The sequence below is a fragment of the Tenrec ecaudatus genome, chromosome 11, assembly GCF_050624435.1.
Source record: "Tenrec ecaudatus isolate mTenEca1 chromosome 11, mTenEca1.hap1, whole genome shotgun sequence".
NCBI classification, from domain to species: Eukaryota; Metazoa; Chordata; class Mammalia; order Afrosoricida; family Tenrecidae; genus Tenrec; species Tenrec ecaudatus.
The window spans coordinates 47693478-47714436 of NC_134540.1; the positions used below are offsets into that span (position 1 = coordinate 47693478).

At 46.4% G+C, this 20959-nt stretch overlaps 1 protein-coding gene across 4 annotated transcripts in view; it reads left to right on the plus strand.

The window, feature by feature from the left end:
- The first annotated feature begins 253 nt into the window (after window positions 1–253).
- The window catches only part of AKAP11 (A-kinase anchoring protein 11), a 59831-nt gene continuing 39125 nt past the window's right edge, over window positions 254–20959 (plus strand). For 2 of the 4 annotated variants that reach the window (XM_075563026.1, XM_075563029.1), the window contains exons 1-3: window positions 258–378; window positions 12133–12242; window positions 20518–20634. In XM_075563026.1, the coding sequence (XP_075419141.1) occupies window positions 12183–12242; window positions 20518–20634 (177 nt within the window). In that variant the 5' untranslated portion in view covers window positions 258–378; window positions 12133–12182. Of the gene's footprint in view, window positions 379–851; window positions 954–12132; window positions 12243–20517; window positions 20635–20959 lie in introns of those variants that run through there. The other 2 variants (XM_075563027.1, XM_075563028.1) reach the window with 2 other exon arrangements.

Consider the following 20959-nt stretch of genomic DNA (forward strand, 5'->3'; position numbering starts at 1 on the left):
TGCCTGGGCTGGGCCCTCCGATTTCAGGGGGAAAGACTCAGCGTATTCCATCTCGGGAATGGCTTCTCCGAGACCAACGCTTCACTTTCCACTTTCGATACCACGGACCGAGGAGGTGAGCGCTAGGGCCGGGGAACCCTGGATGCTAATTCTGCAGCTCGGGTAGGGCGGAGGGGGCCGGTGTGCTGTGAGTGGTCCTCCCTGGAGATGCAGGGAGAAGGGGCGGAGCCATCCTTCCCCCTCCTCCCCTCCCCCCCAAAGGATGGGCCTTCCTCGGGCCGTCGGATGCGGTGGGGCTGCCGATTTGGGAAGGATCCGGAGCTTCAGAAGAAGACAAAGCTGGCTTTGAGGGCACAAAATTCCAACTGGCCTCAGGTGGTAAGACCTGGGGGAGGGGGGGTCAAAAGGAGAGAAATGGGGCTTGAGACCAGACCTGCGGAGTGAATCCAAGCCTGCATATTTTGCCAGAGGAAAGGGTTAAACCGTTTCCAAGGCAACGGACCAGGAAGCGCGCAAGACGTCCGCCAGGGTTCGTAGGTCAGCCTCGAGTTGAGGCTCCCACGGCCGCCCGGGGCCTGGCCAATGGGAGGGCGTCGAGGCGTCACGTGACTGGCGGGGCCGGTCCGCTCCAGCACGTGGGAAGGCTGTTCCGTGTGGCTTCTTTCCCTCTTTAAAGCCCACCCACTTTTGCGCGGGCTAGGCTGCGGGTTGCTCTCGCGAGAGGCGAGGCATCCTCTCGCGAGAGTGAGTGGGAGGCGTGGGGACGAGGCTGTCGCGGGCTGGAGCTGCGGCGGCGGCGGCGGCGGAAGCCGAGGGGGTGGGCAGGGCCGGGGAGGGCGCCGGGTGGGGAGGGGGGCTGGTGCGGGAGGGGTGCCTGCTGCTCGCCGCGCCCGCGCGGCTGGTCGTTGCGGACCGGTGGCATGCCCGCGAGCTGCGGAGATTGCGGCCCCCAGGTGAGCCGGAGCCGGACCCCACCGCGGCGTAAGCAGCACGTTGGCGGGGGAGGCGGTGGTGTTGGGGCCGAGGCGGACTCTGGCGTCTCCGCCGGGGCGCCCCCGTCCCTCCGCCTGGCTCCGGGTTGGGGCCGCAGGATGGCTGCGTCTGTGGGAGGAGCGGGCGGACCGGGGAGCCCAAAGCTCGGGCCGCGAGGGGGTCCTAGGCGCCGAGACCCGACGACCCCGGAGTCCCACAAGCCCGGCTTTGGGTGACAGGTTCCGGGTCTGCCCCATTGATGGCCTCAGAGCCGGGTGCTCCCTGAATGTAGGTTTGTGTTCCTGGCACGAGGAGGAGGACATCGCACTTTGCCCGCAAACGGCATCCTCACTGTCAGTAAGCATTGCAGCCGGTCACACACCCAAGTCTTAGGTCAGGCAGCTCTTTAGATAATCGATATTTGGATTTGTTGTAAAATTCCCAGCTAAACTGGTCATCTCCCTGATGGCGCAGTGGGTCAGCACGCAGCTGCGAACGGAAAGGTGCAGTTGAACCCACTCTTTGGGAGAAAGATGTGACAGTCTGCACCCGTCCACAAAGATTTGCAGCCATGGACACCATAAGGGGCACTTCACCGTCCTCAAGGGTCGCCATCACGGGGCACTTCTCCATGGAACGTCAGACGCCGTGACTGTGGGTGTGGGCTGACCCAGCATTCCAAATGGTTCGGGTATCCTTTTAGATGCCAAACATCCAAGCTGCTGCACAGAAACATGGAGATTTGCTCTGGGTGACGTTGGTAAAATGACAGTAACAGTAAAGTTTACCAAGGGCAATGATTTAACTCGGCATTCTGCTTTCTCTCACTAAAAGCTTATTAAACTGCAAATGGTTTAGCCTAACATGTTAAAAAAATTGAGGATGAGAAAAACTACCGAGGATCCCTCTCCAATGGCCCTAGTGCAAACGAGTTAGAAACTGGCCTTCTCGTTTCAGCTTTCTTATCTCTTGCAGAATACTTAATTTTTTCTTAGCTTCTTTCCACCTTGTTGAGGATTGTTAAGCGAGCCGTCAGCTGATTTTTTTAGGTCTGAAAATTATGGGAAAATACTAAGTACTCGGAAGACATAGGATCCTCAGTAATTCAAAGATGTTTTTATTTTACTGTCCTGTTTATGATGTTGAGTACATAGTGCCAACATGATTGGCACCCGTTAAGATGGTATAATGAGCTTTTCTTAGCACATGTCACATGAAGACAAATAGTGCACCGGTTACTCATATAATGTTCCTTGAGGCAAAAAGTGTGACTTCAGAATTGACAGTGAATTTCATGATTAATTGTAGGTGTGGGTAACTAATTTATGAAGGATCAGAGTGTATGCACAATTTGGGGATCAGGTAGTGGTAATGCTTGAACAGCATGGTGTGTGTAATTACTGTCACGACAATGAAAAAAATATTGAAGTAGATGCTTTGTTACATAAGCGAGAGGAGGCGTCAAAAAGTTCTTAGAAAAATGGAATTAAAGGATGATGATTTTTTTCCATGAGCTTTTGAAACCCCCTTGGTGGTGTGCTGGGCTGTGTATTGAACTGCTAATCATGAGGTCAGGTTTGACCCCACCAGTACGAATGTCAGAAAATTTTGCTCCCAGAGTTCCAGTTTTACATGGTTTAATGCTGAACAAAACATACTTAAACCCCGCAGTCAGTGTGAACCCACTGGGCTCTCTGCAGGAGAAAGGTAAGGCTGCCTGCACCAGTTAGGATTTAAAGCCTTGGGAAGCCAAAGGGGCAGTTTTACTCTGCCCTGCAGGGCCGCTATGCATCAGAATCCACTCGATGGCGGTGAGTTTGGTTTTATTTATTTTTTATTGTATTCTTAGTACAAGTTAAAAAAAAAGTGGAGAAGAAGAGTTTAATGGGTTATTAAGTAAGTTCCCAAGCTGAGCTGGTAACCAGTGTCTAGGGTAATCTTCAGGAGTTAAACTGCACTGTTGCTAAGGAAGGAAGCAGCGGTATACTCTCAGGCCAGTGTTCTTTCAGTTCTTTCTCAGAATATAGCACTTGTTTAAGACCCAAAACCCCAGTGAGACGTTAATTCTGTGAACTTTGAGGGGAAGCTCAGATGCTGGAGAAATAAAGTCTTCTGCCTCTAGAAGCGGGAAGAAGGCCTTTGCGTCAATAAATCACTGTAAATCGAAAACCAACACTGTTAGGTAGGACTCCAGTTCCGCATGTGAGGGTCCATTCCACATCTTATGGTTTAAACCTGTCTTCAGAGCCAGGGGATGGTTGCTGACAAGTCCTCTTAGCAAGCACTATGCTTTTCTCTGGGTAGCATGCCTTCAAAAGAGGTACCCTTTCGACCCAGGGAAAGTGCTGGGTTAAATTCAAGGAAGAGAGGTCAGCACAGAAGGTGAGGATAACTGGTTTAGGGGCTTTTGGAGGGATACTTTTGATAAGATTATTCTCAAAGAATACAGGGTGATCATAGGGGTTTATTATGAAGAAAATAACACAGCTGCTTTGGTGAGAAAAAGACCAGGCACGTTCAGCTGAGATTCATGACAATGTACCTGCTCATTCTCTAGGGTAGCCAGGAATGCCCTAAGAGAATTTCATGGGAACCATACCCCCCACCCTTCAATAGCCCCGATCCTGCCCCTTCAGACTCCAGCACATCTAAAAGGGGCACAGTTGGAGTTTCCCAAGGATGCTCAAGCTGTTGTTGGGGCATGGTGTAGATTGAGGGGCAGACATCAGTGGGGAAGGGCTAGAGTGGCAGGAGCGCCTCTTTCACCTACCTGCGTGGACACCTAGACAGGCATCGAGGAACAGCTGCTTCTGTGGTAGTATCTTTGCTTAATAAAGCCTGCTCCGATTTTGTAGCAGTACCTGTGACTCACTTTCACAGAAACACACAGGGCGTTAAAAAAGTGCATGGAAAGATACTATTTTTTATCTTTTTATTTTCCCCACAAATATGAAGCTCCTTGGATTTATCCTTCCATCCATCCTCCTTTCCCCCTTCAAGGAGCTTATTCCCTAGAAAGTGAAATCAAGCCAATCTAGATGATCTAGATCACTTTGAGAGGATTTTCCCATTGTGAATAGGCACAGTAGTTCTAGCCAAATTTGGAGAAAATGTGAACATTTTAGCAATTGTTCTTTGTGAGCTGGGGTGCTGCTGACGTCCTGTTGGGCTGCTAACTGCAGGCTCAGCAGTTGAAACCACGAGCTGCTCCCCAGGAGAAAGACAGGGCTTTCTAACTCCTGTAAAGAGTTACAGTTGTAAAAGCCCACAGGGGCAGTTCTGCCACACGTACGCCATGCGTCAGCATCGACTCCATGGCAGTCAGAGCAGAAGGAAAATCCAGTCTAGATTAGAAAAGTTCGTCACATTTCCATTGGTAAAGTGATGCCAGAAGTAAAACAATCTGTGTTTTCATGGTTTTTAAATGTTTGCCAAGAGACAGTTACCTCAATTACTTTTCAAAGGAAAGACAGTATGAACAACTACAAACCTTGAGTGTCCAGATATTTGTGGCTTTGTCTTCCTTGGAAAAGTTACTGAGATAACTATCTAATTACTTTGGTAAACAGATTTACTATTATTTTCAGTCTAATGGCCTGCATCTTAGTAATAAAACAACCATTTAACCACTTGGAGGAAATGAGTGTTGGGGTATGAGTTAATTAATAAAAGATCTAAGCTTAGCTAGGCTTGAGGCAAACCCACCGCCATTGAAGCAATTCTGACTCATAGCCTCCTGATACACGATTTCTGGGGTCTTCATCCTGCAGAGGGTATGGGTGGTTTTGAACTACTGACCTTTACCACGTAGCTACCAGGGCTGCTCCGTAGGCCCGAGTGAAAGGCGTACAAATGGATGAAATGGGGGAAGGGCACAGGAAATACGCGATTAGTTTAAAATAGATGCAACAGATCCAATTGTCTTTATTTTCCTGTTTATTTCTTATATACAAAAGTTCATTGTATTTTTAAATTATGGGGTAAAATCACTTGAAATGTATATATTGATGAAGGAAAGATGAACATTTGGGGGTAATTTCCTCCAAGAGTAAATATCAGAGTGAAACATTTCCTGGTCTTGCTCCATCTTTAGTATCATTTGTATGTTCTAGCTCATTGTTAAGGCCACTGGGCATTGAAATGTCAGTCCAATTGAGGATGCTCACCTTCCAGCCCTGTATCAGATAATGTCTGTTGTGTTCCAGAGGGTTTTAATTGACAAATTTTGGGATGGTAGATTACCAGACCTTTCTTCCTACTCTCTTAGTCTAGATCCTCTGCTGATACCCACCAGCCATGACCCTGCTGGTGTTTGAAATCCGGGTGATAAAGTTTCTGGCTTCTCAGCAACACGGAAATCTCCATGGTCTGAGCCTGACAGTGATGGGAGGTAGAGGTGGTTTACATCGTTTTGTTTCTTTGACCTCTGGTAGTGGCTTGAGGATTACTTGATTGCAAAGAACTACAACCAGCTTGAATTGACTTCTGTAAGAGAGCCTGTCGTAAGACTCTTTGCATGATGTCCAGCTGAGAGTCCTGGGAAACAAAATGACCCGGCAGTAGTTCCTCTCAGTTTGTTTCAGGGAACTGAGACACGGCCTGTGTTGCGGCTGCACACCACCTGTCTGTTCCAGTTCTTTTCTGATGGGTCTCTCACACAGTGGTTTTCATCCTGTGGGTTGTGACCCGTTTAGGGGTTGAACGACCCTTTCACAAGGGTTATCTGATTCATAACAGTAGCAAAATGACAGTGATGAAGTAGCAACGAAAATAATGTTATGGTTGGGGGGTGGTCACCACAACATGAGGAACTGCATGAAAGGGTCGTGGCATTAGGAAGGTTGAGAACCACAGCTGTAAAGGCTCTTGCTGTCACTCTGGATTGTCATGCTACAAAAGCCACATCCACTTTCTTCTGCACAAATCTCCAGATTTCTGGAGAGAGAATCTGATTGGGCTTTGGGCAGGAGTCTCAGCAGATGGCATGAGGGACAATGAGAATGAGAAAACTTACGAGCGGGGACTTCTGTGTGTGTCACCTTATACAGGACGGCACTTTCCAGACTGTGCACATCTAGCTCTTTAGGAGAGAGAGCGGGGGCTGAGGAATGATGGGCGCGTCGGGTGCACTTTTAACCTGCATTTTGAGTTCTACATTGAACTTGTTCTGGGTTTGTAATGGTCTCGCCATTTTAACCTTTTGTGCCTCATTTTCCTTATACGTAAAACTGGCTCTAAGCAGCGCCTGCTGTTATGAGAATTATGGATTCATCTCCGTAAAGCACTTAAACTGTGCATGGTGGGCAGCTGGACACTCTGAGGGTCTGATATTATTAGGAGGGTAAGTTAAAGTGTTGCTTCTAGGCATCTAGTTCATGCACGAATGGATTTGTTCTGAACCAAATGTGTCTCTGTGATCAGTGGATGGATGCACATTCTCTCAGGAGCTTCCTTGTCTTAGTCTCCGTAGTGTGCCTTCAAGAAAGGACACTCTCGTGTGTGCCTTGGGCTGGGGCGGGGAGCTTTAGCGATCACAGCTAACAACCACCTTCTTAACAACTCTCGTGGACCTCTTCCCAGGACATTAGAGCTTTGCAGCGAGTGGATGGGGATGCTGCCCCCCTAAAACAGCAGTGTGTTAGCTGGATCAAGCAGCGTTGGGAACAGTTGGGCAGGCCTCAAAGATGAGCCAAGAGAGATGATCATGAACCTCAGTGAATGGAGAAACTGGCTGAATTCTAGAAACCGGTGGAAGAGGACCACATATTTTAACCATTGGTACAATAACTGAACTTGAGATCTCACATAGTTTTGAGTTTTTAACATTCAGTTGACATCTTGGCCTCAGCAAACTTTGGACATAATGGGTGACAAAAATGTTGTGTGAAGATCTCCTAGCTCAAAGAGCTGATCTTTTTTTTCCATTAGATTTTAATGAAGTTGGTGAAGATGATTTTATGGAACAAATTGTTACAATAAGTCTTACGTTTGCCAATACAATCCAGTGAGCATGGATCATTCAAAACAGTGGTTTCTTAGGAGATCTACTGGGCTAGTGAAATTTCAGACAGGGTGGTTATAGCAAAATTTATTTAATTACAAAGGGGTGGGCGGGTTTTTTAAAGAAAATCATTGGGAGCTTGTACAACTCATCACCATCCATCCATTGTGTCAAGCACATTTATACATTTGTTGCCATCATCATTCTCAAAATATTTTCTTTCTACTTGAGCTCTTGGTATCACCTCCTCATTTTTCCCCTCCCTCCCTTCTACCCCTTCTCCACAAACCTTTGATAATTTATAAATTATTATTATTTTTTCATGTCTTACACTGTTCGATGTCTCCCTTCACTCACTTTTCTGATGTCCATCTCCCAGGGTGGGGGTTAAATGTAAATCATTGTGATCGGTTCCCCCTTTCCACCCCACCTTTCCTTTCCCCTCCTGGTATCATTACTCTCATTATTGGTCCTGAGGGGTTTATCTGTCCTGGATTCCCTGTTTTCAGTTCTCATCTGTACCAGTGTACGTTGTCTGGTCTAGCCAGATTTGTGAGGTAGACTTGAGGTCATGATAGTGGGGTGCGGGGGAGGAAGCATTAAAGAACTAGAGGAAAGTAGTATGTTTCATTTGTGGTATACTGCTTCCTGACTGGTTCATTTCTTCCCTGTGACCTTTCTGAAAGGGGATGTCCAGTTGCCTACAGATGGGCTTTGGGTCTCCACTCTGCACTCCCCCTCATTCACAATATGATTTTTTTTGTTCTTTGATGCCTCATAGCTGATCCTATCAACACCTCGTGATCACATAGGCTGGTGTGCCTCTTCCATGTGGGCTTTGTTGCTTCGGAGCTAGATGGCTGCTTGTTCACCTTTAAGCCTTTAAGACCCCAGACGTTATATCTTTTGATAGCTGGGCATCCTCAGCTTTCTTCACATTTGCTTATGCACCCACTTTATCTTCAGCGATCATGTCAGGAAGGTGAGCATCATGGAATGCCAGGTTGATAGAAAAAAATGTTCTTGCGTTGAGTGAGTACTTGAGTAGAGGCTACCTTAATACTAAACCTATACATTATACATAGATCTATTTCCCTGTTGTCATATAAATGTATTTACATATGTACATGCCTGTATTTAGACCTCTATAAATGCACAAAGGGGTGAGTCTTGATGGCCCTCATGAGATGGACTGACACAGTGATTGTAACAATGAACTCAAGCGCAGGAACAATTGTGAGTTTGGCACAGGACCAGGCAGTGTTTCATTCTGTTGTGCATAGGGTCACTATGAGTCAGAATTGGCTCCATAGCACCTATCAAAATAACAAAGCTTGTTAGATTTTCCAGAAGGACACAGGATAATTATGGGTGCTTTTCATGTAGAGGTTTCAAGAAAAAATTGCATTGGTGTGAAAAAGGTCAGGAAACGTGCCAAGGGATTTTTCCCTCCCCGCAGCGTACCTGCCTAGTCTTCTAGGACACGAGGTCTGTATTGTGAGAATTCCACTGGGAAGCCTGGCCTCACTGATGAAATGGCCTGGGGACCATGCCTGACCTTCTGGCTATCCAAACACCAGGAGAATGCAACGCCACGTCTGCCCAACAGTGATTGCTGTGGGGCTGGGGTCAGCCATGCCTCTGCCATGCCTTTACCCTGTGCTCATGCCAGCTGCCCCTCCCAGGACACTGCTCTCCTCTGGGGGCTCGGTAGTTTACTGCAGTGGCCATACACAACTCACAGTCAGTGCTTAGGATGATGGAATTTCAGGGAAACTCCCAGGTTACGAGATGTTAAGCATAGAGTTTGCTCATCCCTGAACCATACTAGCAGGCGTCTGTCTCTAGTCGTTGGCCTCTCAGTCACCTGTCTTTTAACCTCTGCTGCATTTTACGGGGCAGGAAGCCCATGCTCCTCGGCTTAGTTGCAGTGCTGCTTCTCAGCGCTTGTCTCTTGGTTCTGATGCTGCAGCCCCGGGCACCTCTGCTGCCCCCACCGCTTCAGGTGGGGGTCTCCCACCTACTCCTCATGGGTCTGGAGGAGGCTCGTTGGTGCCTTTTGTTTCTTGCTGGTCATCTGATTCTCTGTTCCTGCTTCTGAGCTGACTCATTTTTAGAGTCAGGTGAACGGCAGCACATTATGTGCAGTCACTGCGGGGCTTACAAAGGCTCCCGATAGAAGGCCCAGGCCAAGTAATTTCATCGCACCCATCTACCCTACAACCCTGATCCTGCCCCTCAGAATGTTTTTGGCTTTGGTTCTCAGTGCTTAAAGGAGACTTGGGAAGGGGCATGGTTTGCAGTCATTAGTGATGCCCACAATTTGCATGTGGTGTACATCCGAGAGCACAGAGGTCGTCAGGGCAGGGTCAGAGATGGCAAGACTGCCTGCAGATGTGGGGGGAGAGCTAGCTGGAGGATGTGTTGAGCAACAGTAGCTGCACATCTTGATGTTTTTGTTGATAAAAGACTTGCATGATTTTGTAGCCTTGCTTTTTGGCGTACCTTGTGTTTGTTGAGTGCTTTCTGTGGGGCAGGGACTGGTACGGACTGCTCAAGTACTCAGGGATGGAAGTGTTGTTTTTGTCCTCCGGGAGCTGAGGCATGTAGTGCTGACCAGTCCAAACACAGCACTGTTGCTAGACTCGGTGACAGGCACGATCCCCTTGATTCTTTGTAAATCTCCACTTCCTTTTCAGAGTGTCGTTGATTCCTCTTTTCTCTGGCTTTCCTATTCTTTCCCTGTCTCTGGGATCAGGCTTCAAGATCTGTATCCACAAACTGTTGTCGGGGAAAAAGATCTGTTTCCACAGATGATTCCTAGATTAACACATCTGCCGCTGACCACCCCAGCGAAATCTTTCATTTCACTGGCATTGTGAATGTCATATTGGATACCTCATAATTGGCAGCTCCCCAGGCTTGCAACCTTAGCATTGCCTTTCCTGCTTTTCAGCTTTAGGCGCTGCGCACACACTGTCAGGGAGTCGTTCTCTGCAGGCCTCTAGAATGTCCTGTGTGCCAAGTGCCGTGTCATCAGCAAGGCATCGGAATTGTAAGAGCTGCTGCTTCAGTGCCTTTTCAGAAATCCTTAGGGAGGATCCCACATGCCACTGGTAGAGGAGTTCCTGAGGCAAAATTCTGAACTTGGATTTGCGTATTTTTAAAAAGAAATACTCTTGTAGAATGAGGTTGAATATGTAACATTAAGAATGTCACTTTGGGAAGGCGGAGGGAGCACTGGAGCTGATGGTGATTGAACAGCTCACTTTGGGGCGAATCAACGTCGGGGAAGGAATGCCCTAGTGTGGATGTGGTGGTGATGGTACAGTGGCCCTTTGATATGTTTGAACAGTTGAACAATTTAGTTCTTTGATATTTAAATTAGGTGCCAATAAAACTTTGAAAATAGAAACAGCATGCGTGTGGAAAGCACAGTTACAAGATCCTCTCTCTCCTTTTCGAAGTGTGTTGCATGTGGTGTGAATTGGTGATTCCACAACTCGCTGCAGAGCAGCGGCCCCTTAAGCTACCTATATACCAGCATCCATGGGGTCTGCAGCCTTGGGGCACAGTGGTTACACATTGCTCCTAATGCAAGGTCAGCAGTTTGAAGCCACCAGCCACTCCAGCTGGAGACAGATGGGGCTTCCTGCTCTTGTGAACAGTGAGTCTCAGAAACTCTAAGAGGGGAAGGTGTACCTGCCCTACACTTCATTTTGGTTTATTAGGGGTGAGAAGAAATGAGCCCCAACCTGCAATCCAGTAGAAAGAGCAGTTGTTTCATCTGTGAATGCTTGAGGATAAAAAGAGGCAACTAGACGTACATTCCTTGGATAATTTCTTACAGACAGCAGGCTGGTGGCCCTAACTTTTTTTTATCTGAGGCTGTTAATCTTGCCACCCAATGTCCCTCTAAGATTCATGTCCTGCATGAGTCCCCCCTTCTGCCTCGTTAAATTCAGCAGAAACATGAGTATTAGTAAAAGGCTTTTGGAGGGTGCAGACTGGGTCCTCCTGCCTAAGCTCTGACTCCGGCCCTTGGCGAGCGCGTGCATTGAGTGTGGCTGGCCCGTGCATCCTACTGTAGGCCACCCACCCATTTCATTTCCCAGGAGACGCGTGTGTTGCTATGATGTTGATCCGGTGTCATGCAGCCTGTGGACACGCAGACTCGGAAGACAGGCCTTCAGAGAAATCAGCCCGGGAAAACCCCCCGGATCACTGTAGTCCTATCCTGTGGAGCAGCTGGGGGGTTCCACCTGCTGACTTCAGCTGCGCACTTTTACTGCTGTGCTTCCAGCGTTCCTTAGATTTTACAGTAGAAAACTTGAGCTTCTCGAGGTCTTTAAATCATCTCACTGCCTGTACAGGTAGGAATCTTACAGTAGTCGATCTTTATTTCCACTACATCCTTATTTTATCCTACATTGCACTTCCAGCATGTATCCATAGCACCTGATACAGGGCCTGGAGAAGTAGATTTTTCAGTGACTGGACAGTGGTAACGGGTTAAGTGTGAATATTGACTGGTTAATGCTCTGGGTTGATTGTAGTGCTCAGAGGGTATTTTAGGGACACCTTGTTACGTTACAAAGTCCCAGAGAATTTCATTATAATAAGATATCCCAAGATGTGTGTATATACTATTACAAATGACTTTGGATGTTCTTCGAAGCTAGTCGTTGGTATGTTCTTAAGCTTTCCGTGGAAGGAGTTTGTTTGATCCAGTTTGGCGTGTACAGACTTCCTGTTGTCATCTACGTACTCTCAAGAATAAGAATGTCTATAGCTTTCTTTTTTTTAATGTCTATAGCTAAGTCACTTTACGGTGCTTGTTTTTTCTTTTGGTGATAGTCTGTTTTAAGATTTAAAAGGTTTTTCAGATATTGAAACTTGACAATAAAAAGGTAGATTAAATATGTGTAGATATAGTAAACTACCTCACCATTTTGAAACAAAAAAAGTACATTTTCATAATAACCTGGAATCTCATTAGTCTACTTACAGACTTTTCAGAAATTCATAATGAATTGCTAAATACATCTTTTGAACTCATTTTTAAAATGACTGAAATTAGATAAATTATGTTTAGACATAATGCTTGCCTTATCGCTAAGCTCAGTGAATTATTTCCTTTCATTATTTACACCCCCCAGGTGTTCTGTGGATCGACTCTTCATTGATTATAAACAGCTGCAATAGAGTGATGGCGACTTTTCAGACTTTCAGAAAGAGTCACATGAAGACGAAAGCATCCGTCAGAAAAGTAAGTTCACTGGGTTACTTACAGTGAGAGTTTACTGAAAATGTTGACCATTCCTTTGAAGTTCTGTGGAGTGGTTGTGAGGTTCTTGTTTTGCAGTGCATCTCCTTATTTAAATCAGTAACATCATAGAAGACTAAGGTAAGCAGGTCTGAAAGCAGTACTGTGAAGTCTTAAGGCTAACCTTATTTCCTAAAGAGCACAACACCAACCCACTTCTCTTTCAGATGGTTTTTCCATTTGTTTTTCAGCAGTATTGCTGTCGGGTTTCGTGTAAACTCCGCGTATACTATCAGCTTTACCCAAAGTATTGCCATTTGTGCGTTCTTTCGGTACATAGGAGTTTGTGGTGTGCTTATCCTAGTCCAAGCACCGTGTTAGCTATTGAATCACCAGTTGTGAGTGAATTAAATGTAGCTTTCTAGTTTGCAGATGAAACGAGCACCTACCTCCTCTTCCCGTCAGACAGATGGGTGACCTTTCCACCTTTGTCTTTGCACTGCTGTCCTTTTTGTCTACAAGTCGTCTGCTGTGTTAATCAGCTGAAGAATGTGGATCCTGCCATCCTCCTCCGTGCAGAGTTGACCAGTCCTTCCTCAGTGTCCCCCTACACTGTTCCGCAGCAGGTGCTGGGCTGGAGGGGTCAGCTCCTCAGTGCAGTGTGGCCTCCTTGAGGGCCGAGGCTGCCCGGCAGGCCGGCCTCTCTCCCACATGGTGCTCTCACTGGGCACTTCTTTCTGTGCCCTTCACTTGCCCCGGGCTTTCCCTCCTTTACTTTCAGATGCTCTTCAGGCTCCCTGTTAGCGGAAAACAACAACAGTAAACACAAACTAAGACCATCCAGATCCTTTCGTTAGCCTCTGTTCTTAACACCAAATATCTGAAAGGTCTGCCTGCTCTTTCCGCTTCTCTGTTTCCCTTCATAGCTCACCGTGGTACCAGCAGAGCCTCCCAAACAGGGACTCACATGATCTGCAGTTGATTTTTCCCTCATGGCATGGTCTAAAGAGCGGAGTGGACCAGGCTGGCGGGATTGCTCTGTTCCATAACAGAGGCGCAGGTTTCCGTCTCCGTGTTGCTGCCCCATCTCCTGGTGTCGTCTCTGGAGCAGCTGTGTGGTTGGAACGTGGGCCATCGAGGTCTGGTTCTAGACTGGGGGGAGGGGAAAGAAGACTTAAAGGGTGGAGTTTTTTTTGTACACATGGCTCTGCTCACATTCCATGGCCTGATGTCGGCACCGTGGCTAACTCTTACACAAGGGAGGTGGGAAACTTCAGCCTAGTGTTTAAGTCATATGCCAGGCTAACATTTTGGAGGCATTACTTAAAGGAAGAAGGGGAGAATGGGTACCAGTGCCATTCGCGGTCTCTGTAAGCCCCTCTTCTCCATGTAATCATTGACACCTGACGGCGCTTGTGACCTGTCCTTTGACACCTGATCCGTCTCTGACTTTATCTGTTGCATTTTTCGTGGCCGCCTTCTCTGTGATAACACCTGTCTCCTTTGCTGATCTTTGTCCAGCTCGTCACTGTTAGTGTCGCCCTGTGCTTAGAGGATGCTTTTTTATCTTGTCACTCATTTCTGGAGCATCTAAAACATTGTGAGCTTGACAGTTAACTCTGCGGTGGTAGAGTGTCTGCAAAGATGGAGGACACGAACTTACTTTTAAACAGTTGCTTAATTGTGCTTTTAAGTAAGATCTTCTCTGCTTTCAGGGTAAGGACCTTCACATCTAATGGGGCCTCTCTTTTAGTCTTAGAAAATACAGTAAAACTGTTTTCTGTTTGTACTTTTCCGAAACTGGTGTCTTATGCTTTTTCCAGATTAACCCTTAGACCCACAGTTTTAAATGAAAAATCTACCAATTGCTTTTAACGAAAATAGTAGAGTAATGCACAAGTATAGTTTAAAAAATTGCTACAAAGTTTTGAAAAGAAAGCTTTATTAAATAAAAATAGCAAAGTGTAACGCTCTTATTTCTCAACATAACCTCTATCTAGGTCTGTACACCTGTACAGGTGATGTTTTCTTTAGCACTTTCCTGAAGAACTCCTCCTCTTTCATTTACACCATGCCACAATGGCAGTTTGGGCATCAGTGTTTTTTCAGTGTTCGTAGAAATTTGGAAAGAAGGCTGAAGGGGCAAGAGCTCAGATGACTTGCCTGGAGGACATCCCTTGCTTGCTACCCTTGAAGAATGAGCAGCTACATTGTCGTGCTGGAAATACATGCCTCAGCTCTTCTTTCCTGATCTTTCTTCACTACTGCACTTTGCTTGAGACTTCTTCCTAATAAGCCTTTTTGGTTATCCTGGCTCCAAAGACTATGCCTCTGGAGTCTCAGGCAAACAGAACACCTTCTGAGATGACTTCTGTACATTGAACTTAGCTGGGCCAGCTGACCTTCTGAGAAGCCACTGTTTTGAGCAGACCCTTTTTTTGAGGACACGCCAACGAGAGACTAAGACAGGAGTATTGCTGAGAGAACTTATCTCCAGTCATCCATGGCCACAGGGACATGTCTCATCATGTCTTGTGCAGCGCGAACCTGTGCATGTATGCTCTGGCACCTTACCGCCGTACCCCTTGACTTGCCATGAGCACACGAACATGTGCGCACAGCACAGTGGACTGCTGACTGTGCTGTCCAGCAGACTACTGCTGCCTACCCTTCTGACCCGAATTTCCTAACAGTGTGCCTGACACAAAGCAGTTAGGTGGCTGCTGAAATTTCACACTGTTGCCTTGTGTCATTCAGCACATTACCCATGTGAGGTACTTAGTAAAGATTTGATTTGCATCTGCCACCGCAGAAGCTCTCGTGGATAAAAGTGTATGAATCCCAATATTACATATGGTTTGGACATGTGTACATTATAAACATACACACATGCCACTGCCAGCGCTCTAAGAAAGACGAGGCTCTCTGCTCCCATAAAGTGTTGGTCTCAGGAAATGGCAGGGCTGCCCAGAGGATTGCCAGCAGTTGGCTTGGGCTCAAAGGTCAAGAGTTTGATTTTGGAGTTTTGAGCATTTGCCTTTGCATGAAAAAGAGATGAGGGAATTAAAATTAGGAAAATCAGAAGTATCCGTATGTTCTACTCCAGTGATTTTTGTTGTTGTTCATAATATGTTGTGAAAATGCTCAAGTGTATGGGAAATTTCAAGCCCAGTGCATTCCCATAAACTGCCTATCAACCAGCCTCCAGCAGTGCTAACATCTTGTCTCAGTTGCTCTGTGTGTGTTCACTTTCTGGCAGACCCACTGGAAAGTTATAGTCATGATGTCTCATCACCTCTGACCTCTGCAGCCTGTTTCTCCCGGGATAACAGCATCCTGGCACACACCAGTACCATCCTCATGTTGAAGAAAGGAACTGTAATGTCATCACAGCTAATTCCCCATCATCCGCAAGTGTTCTGTATTCTTTCTCAAATGTCTTTCAAAGCAGATCGGGCTCGTCATTGCTTCTGGTTGTTCTGATGTCACATTTCTTTTGGTCTGAAACGGTCTCCTTTCCTTTTATTTTTGTAAGCTGAAGGCTGTGTTAACCAGGCCCCCTTTTCTGTTCTTTTTTTTTTTTAATGTTTGTTCTCTGGAATAATGTTATTTTTAAAAATCATTTTATTGGGGGCTCACACAACTGTTCTCACAATCCATCCATCCATTGTGTCAAGCACGTTTGTACATTTGTTCAGGCTCCCTGTTCTTGTACAACGCCCAACATTCTGGATTTCTCTAATGGTTTCTTGTCTTGCAAATGAACGTAGACCTCTGGTTTCTGTAGTTGATGTAAGCTAGAAGTTAGTTATAACAGTTTGATTGAATTCATTGAAACATTGTGGGCAAGAATACTTTATAGAGAGATAGGAGGGTCAAATTTCAGAGTTTCCTATTATAAGTGAGTCTGAATCGGTCAATTGAAGAAGGTTAGCAACCCTGCCTGGCCCTCATTACAACGATCGGCTTTTTAATCAGTCAGGAACCTGGAGGAGCTTGACTCTTTTTTTGGTACCCTTTAATGACCATCCTTGCTTGAATTTACTATCTCATGGGAGTTGTGACATGATTTTCCTAATTCTATTAGTCCACTTGTATTTATTAACCGAAATCTTCAAAAGCCCTTTTCCCTCACTGAGATGGGTCAGCCACAGTATCTCCGATCAAAGTACGGTGCCAGACCAAAGCCGCTGCTGTCCAGTGGACCCTGCCTTCTAGTGAGCCCGATGGCACAGTAGAGCTGCCCACAGTGTTTGTAAGGCTATACATCTTTTCTCACACAGTGTCTGGTGGGCTTGAACAGCCTACCTTTCAAGTGGCAGCCGGACACTTCCCCACTGCGACACCGGGGCTCCTAAAAGCAGGATCCCCAAACAATGCAAAACAACCACAAACTCCTCAGCTGCCCAGTCAGTTTGGACTCAGAGCAACCTTCTACAGGGTTTCCGAGACTGTCAGTCTTTATGGGAGCTGAAAGCCTCGTTTTTGCTCTTGGAGCAATTGGTGGGTTGAGCCACTGACCTTGCAGTTAGCAGCCCAATGCCTAAAAGTCGCGTTAAATGCACTTTAATGACCAATTTTCAGATTAATAACTTGGCGGATAAGTTTGTTTCTTCCCTCCTGGCCTTTTCTTCCTTCCCTTACTGATTATTTTTGAGCGTTGTGCTGGGCTCCTAGGTGCTTTTGCATCTTTTATTTATTTTTGCCTCTAGTTTATAGTCTCTTGCTTACCATCCTTCAATTATTCCCCTGGTTGTCAGTCCTTTTAAGTTACCCAACTTGACCCAAACTTGGTCTCTGGGAGTTCCTTAAAGCTTTTCTCGGTCCTTTTGTCTCAAGTTCATTAATGTACTGAGTGCTTCCTCGCCTTCAGGTACAAGAGCAAGACCCAGCTTCACCTTTTACGTTCTTGTTTGCAGGCTTGCAGTTGCTTCTTTCTCCAGCGAACTCCTCATAGTATTTAGAAACCAAGATCTGAGGAGGAGAACCTCCTTTTGCTCCAGCAGTATCACAAATTCTTATTGATTGTTGAAGTTCCCATTTCACAGTTCATGTTCATGTGCTTCTTTTTCTTTTATTTCATGTTTAGTCTAGGACTGAAAACCTTCACTTATTAATGGAATAATTAGAATAAAGAGTTGAGTATTTTTGAGCCCACGGGAAGCTAGGAAAACAAAAACAGTACATTGAACACCCCCTGTACTCTTCCCAGCCAGCAACTTGCCATACCCGCCCCATCTTTCCCCGGGCAAGCCAGATGAAAGCCGGCTGCAGGCAGCATTGTATTTTGCTCCTGAGTGTGACAGTAGGTATCTCTCTGGAACGACAGCCCTGTCCACTGCTGTCACGCTGGGTCTGACTCCTCGTGCTCCCCGGGGTGTTGGAACAGGGCTGTGCCCACAGTGCTATTGGTGGCTGGTCTTGCACGAGTAGTCCACCAGGCCTTCCTGCTGGGTGGACTCGGCCACGAACCCGTTGGTTAGCAACTGAGTGCCGCACTCCCTACCTAGTTCCAGAAGTTCACTACAGCTGTGTCGATGATACACAGCTGCCCTCAACTCTATCAAGTGCCCTTGTTTGTCCTTGCCTCTCCCTGTGATTCAAACAAGGGGTACACATTGCATTTGATGGTTTTTATCTTTTTGATATCCCAGTCTAGACCTTCCCCAACACCCACTTCTCTCACAACAGTGAGGTCCTGGGGGAGTCCAGGCCAACCCTGCTGTAGAATCCCCCCCAGAGCCTGGGTTTATCTAGCTCCCTTGCAGTTACGTTGGGTAGGAGATACTCAAAAGGAGTGTGTTTATTGCAGTTTGTCAGCCCAGGAGACACACATGGGTGCTGCCATGTTAAGGTTGGGCCTATCCGGAATCTCCAGTGTAAAGACACAGATCTTCTTGGAATTAATTCAGTTAATAATCATCTCAAGAGCGCTACTTGGATGCTCTCCACCAGCTCTCCACCAGCGTTTAGCCAGTGGTTGCAGGATATTTTGATCCTTGCCACAGTCAGTGATGACATTGGGAATTGATGCATCGTCATTCCGTCTGTCTGCCAGCTGGCACTCTTAGGTAAAGGAGAGTTGCCCTTTACTTCTTTTTAATGGCTTTAGATGAATGTTACATGGTAGCTGGGATTCATGAGAGGAACCCTGGTGGCACACTGGGCTAAGTGCTGGGTAGCTAACCACGGGGCTGCTGGTTCAAACCCAGGAGCTGCTTCAAAGGACAAAGATGAGACTGCCCCCATGAAGATTTATGGGCTCCCGACACCTGAAGGAGTTGTTCTGCTTGGTACTGAAGAGTTGCTATCAGTGAGTTTTAGAAAATGATTCCTAATGATGAGGGCAACGAATGTGTAAGTGTGCTTTGCACAGTTGATGTATGTATGGATTGTGATAAGAGTTGTATGAGCCCCTAATAAAATGTTTTTTAAAAAAAAAGAATGTAAGAACCCCCAATAAAATTATCTTTAAAAAATAGAAAAAAAGAGTTGTACGAGCCCCCAATAAAATGATTAAAAAAAGTTGTATGAGCCCCAATAAAATGATTAAAAGAAAAAAAAGGAAATGTTGAAGGCAACATAGGTACAGGTGTGCTTAATACAATGGAATGATGGATTGTTATAAGATTTGTAAGAGTCCCCAATAAAGTGATTAATTTTTTAATGTAAAAAAAAAAGATCCATTAGCTTTTTTATTCTTTCTGTTGCCCACATCGTCCCACATCTGGCCAGCAGATACCCCTTTAAGTGGGCACCAGGACTCTTTTGAAAGCACCCAATTAGTCTTTGAGTACTTTCTTGCATCACAGGATGATACTCCAAGGTCACTTCATACTTTCTTGGTCTCAGTCCCGGAACGAGGCTTTAAAAAAAAAAAAAAAAGTAGTGTGAGTTCCTATTGTTGCCGCATGGTACTTTCAAACCAAATTCCAGCCACAAGGAACCAAATTCCAGCCACAAGGAATGCTTTTCACTCCTGAGGATGCTGCTTCTAGGACCTGTATAAGACTCAGATTCACAAGCATTACCTCTCCTTTCCCGTGACTTTCAATGTCTTATTTGTATCTCTTAGAGGCTGGCACAGGACTGCCAGTTTCTCAGTCTGTGGTTCATATGGTCACTATGAGTCAGCCAACTTGGTGACATCTAACAACAACAACATCTTGCACATGGAAGATTTTAATGAATATTTAGTTTATAAAAATGGGCAAACATTTATTGTACCCTTGCAGGGTGTCAGGTGCAGGAATCTGGAGCGCTAAAACAAGTGATATAAAACCTGGCCATAGCCATTTGGCTAATGTATGGCAAAGCCAAGTCGATGGGAGCACAGCGCTAGTGCTCCGTTGTAGGGTAGGTTAAGTGACCTTCCTGTGCACATTACTAATAAGTCTGGTAGGAACTTTGAGAATTACAGTGACCAAGGAAGCGGGACATCTGCACAGGTTTTGGGGTGCGCGCATCCACAGGGACAGATGGAAAAGCAGATTAGCAGCTCGTGGAAGTGGAGTCAGGTCGAAGAAAGTTCACGTGCTCTCTATGCCCAGCGGGTCTGAATGGACCCCTGGCTGTGGGTTTTGGTTTGGGGGTGACGCCACTTTATGTCCCTTCCCCCTCTGCTCCTTTCCACGTGCCTTTCTCCTCCCTCTGGTCTGAAACACCTTTGCTCATTTTCATCAAACAACCCAAGCCAAACTCACTGCTGTTGACTCGGTGCGACTCCGGTGACCCTGTAGGCAGGGTCGAACTGCCGTCGGAGCTTCCGAGACTAAGTGTTCCCGGAGGAGACGGCCCGGCTTTCTCTCACGGACTCACTGATGGTTTCCAATTGCTGACCCTGTGGTGAGCAGCCTCTTCACGGTCTCTCACCAACCTTGGCTTTGAGTGGTGTTTTCTCTCTCTCTCCATGCCCCACTTTGTCCCTCGGGTAAAGTTGGCGCGGTTAGCCTGCGCCCCCAGAGTTTTCAGCTGCTTCAGCCTCTGTCTAAACCGTTGCCTTGTGTCCCCCATGGTTTGGCCATTCCATCCCCTGCCAGTGGGGTCTCAGTGTAGGGCAGAATAGGGGTGCCAGGTGTGGCAATGAGGTGAGTGCCTAGACTCATGGAACCTGTACAAAGAGCTTTTTGTTCTCTGCAGATTGAAATTGGCATACAATTTTACAAGGCACCAAATGCACATTCATTGGACCGTTAGTGACAGGATCTACCACTGGAATGTCTCCAGGACCTGGTGGGTTGCTTTGGAATGAAATTCATGCGGATGTCTTGTCTTTCAGAACTTCAGTGAAGGTGTGTTCCAGTCGGTAAAGGCGCTCCTGCAGAGTGAGAAGGAATTATGCAGTGTGTCAGCAGAGAGCTGCTGGAAGCAGGACGAGCACGCCAGAGTGACTGAGGTCTGACATGGTTACCTTCTAAACCCCCTCTTGCTAACACAGGTTGTTTTGACCCCTTTGAAGGATGGGATGATTTATTTTTAAAAATCTTAAAATCCTTATATTTGAATTTATGGGTTAGAGGTACCTCATAATATAGTTGTCTTAATTTATTGTAATAAAAACACCTAATTCAACGCACAACCCAGGTAGTCTGCAGCCATTGAGTTCATTATGACTTAGAGTGACCCTATATTGGATTTCTGAGATTCTAAATCTTTACGGGAGCAGATAGGCTTATATGTGTTCTGAAGAGGGACTGGTAGGTTTGAACTGCTGGCCTTGC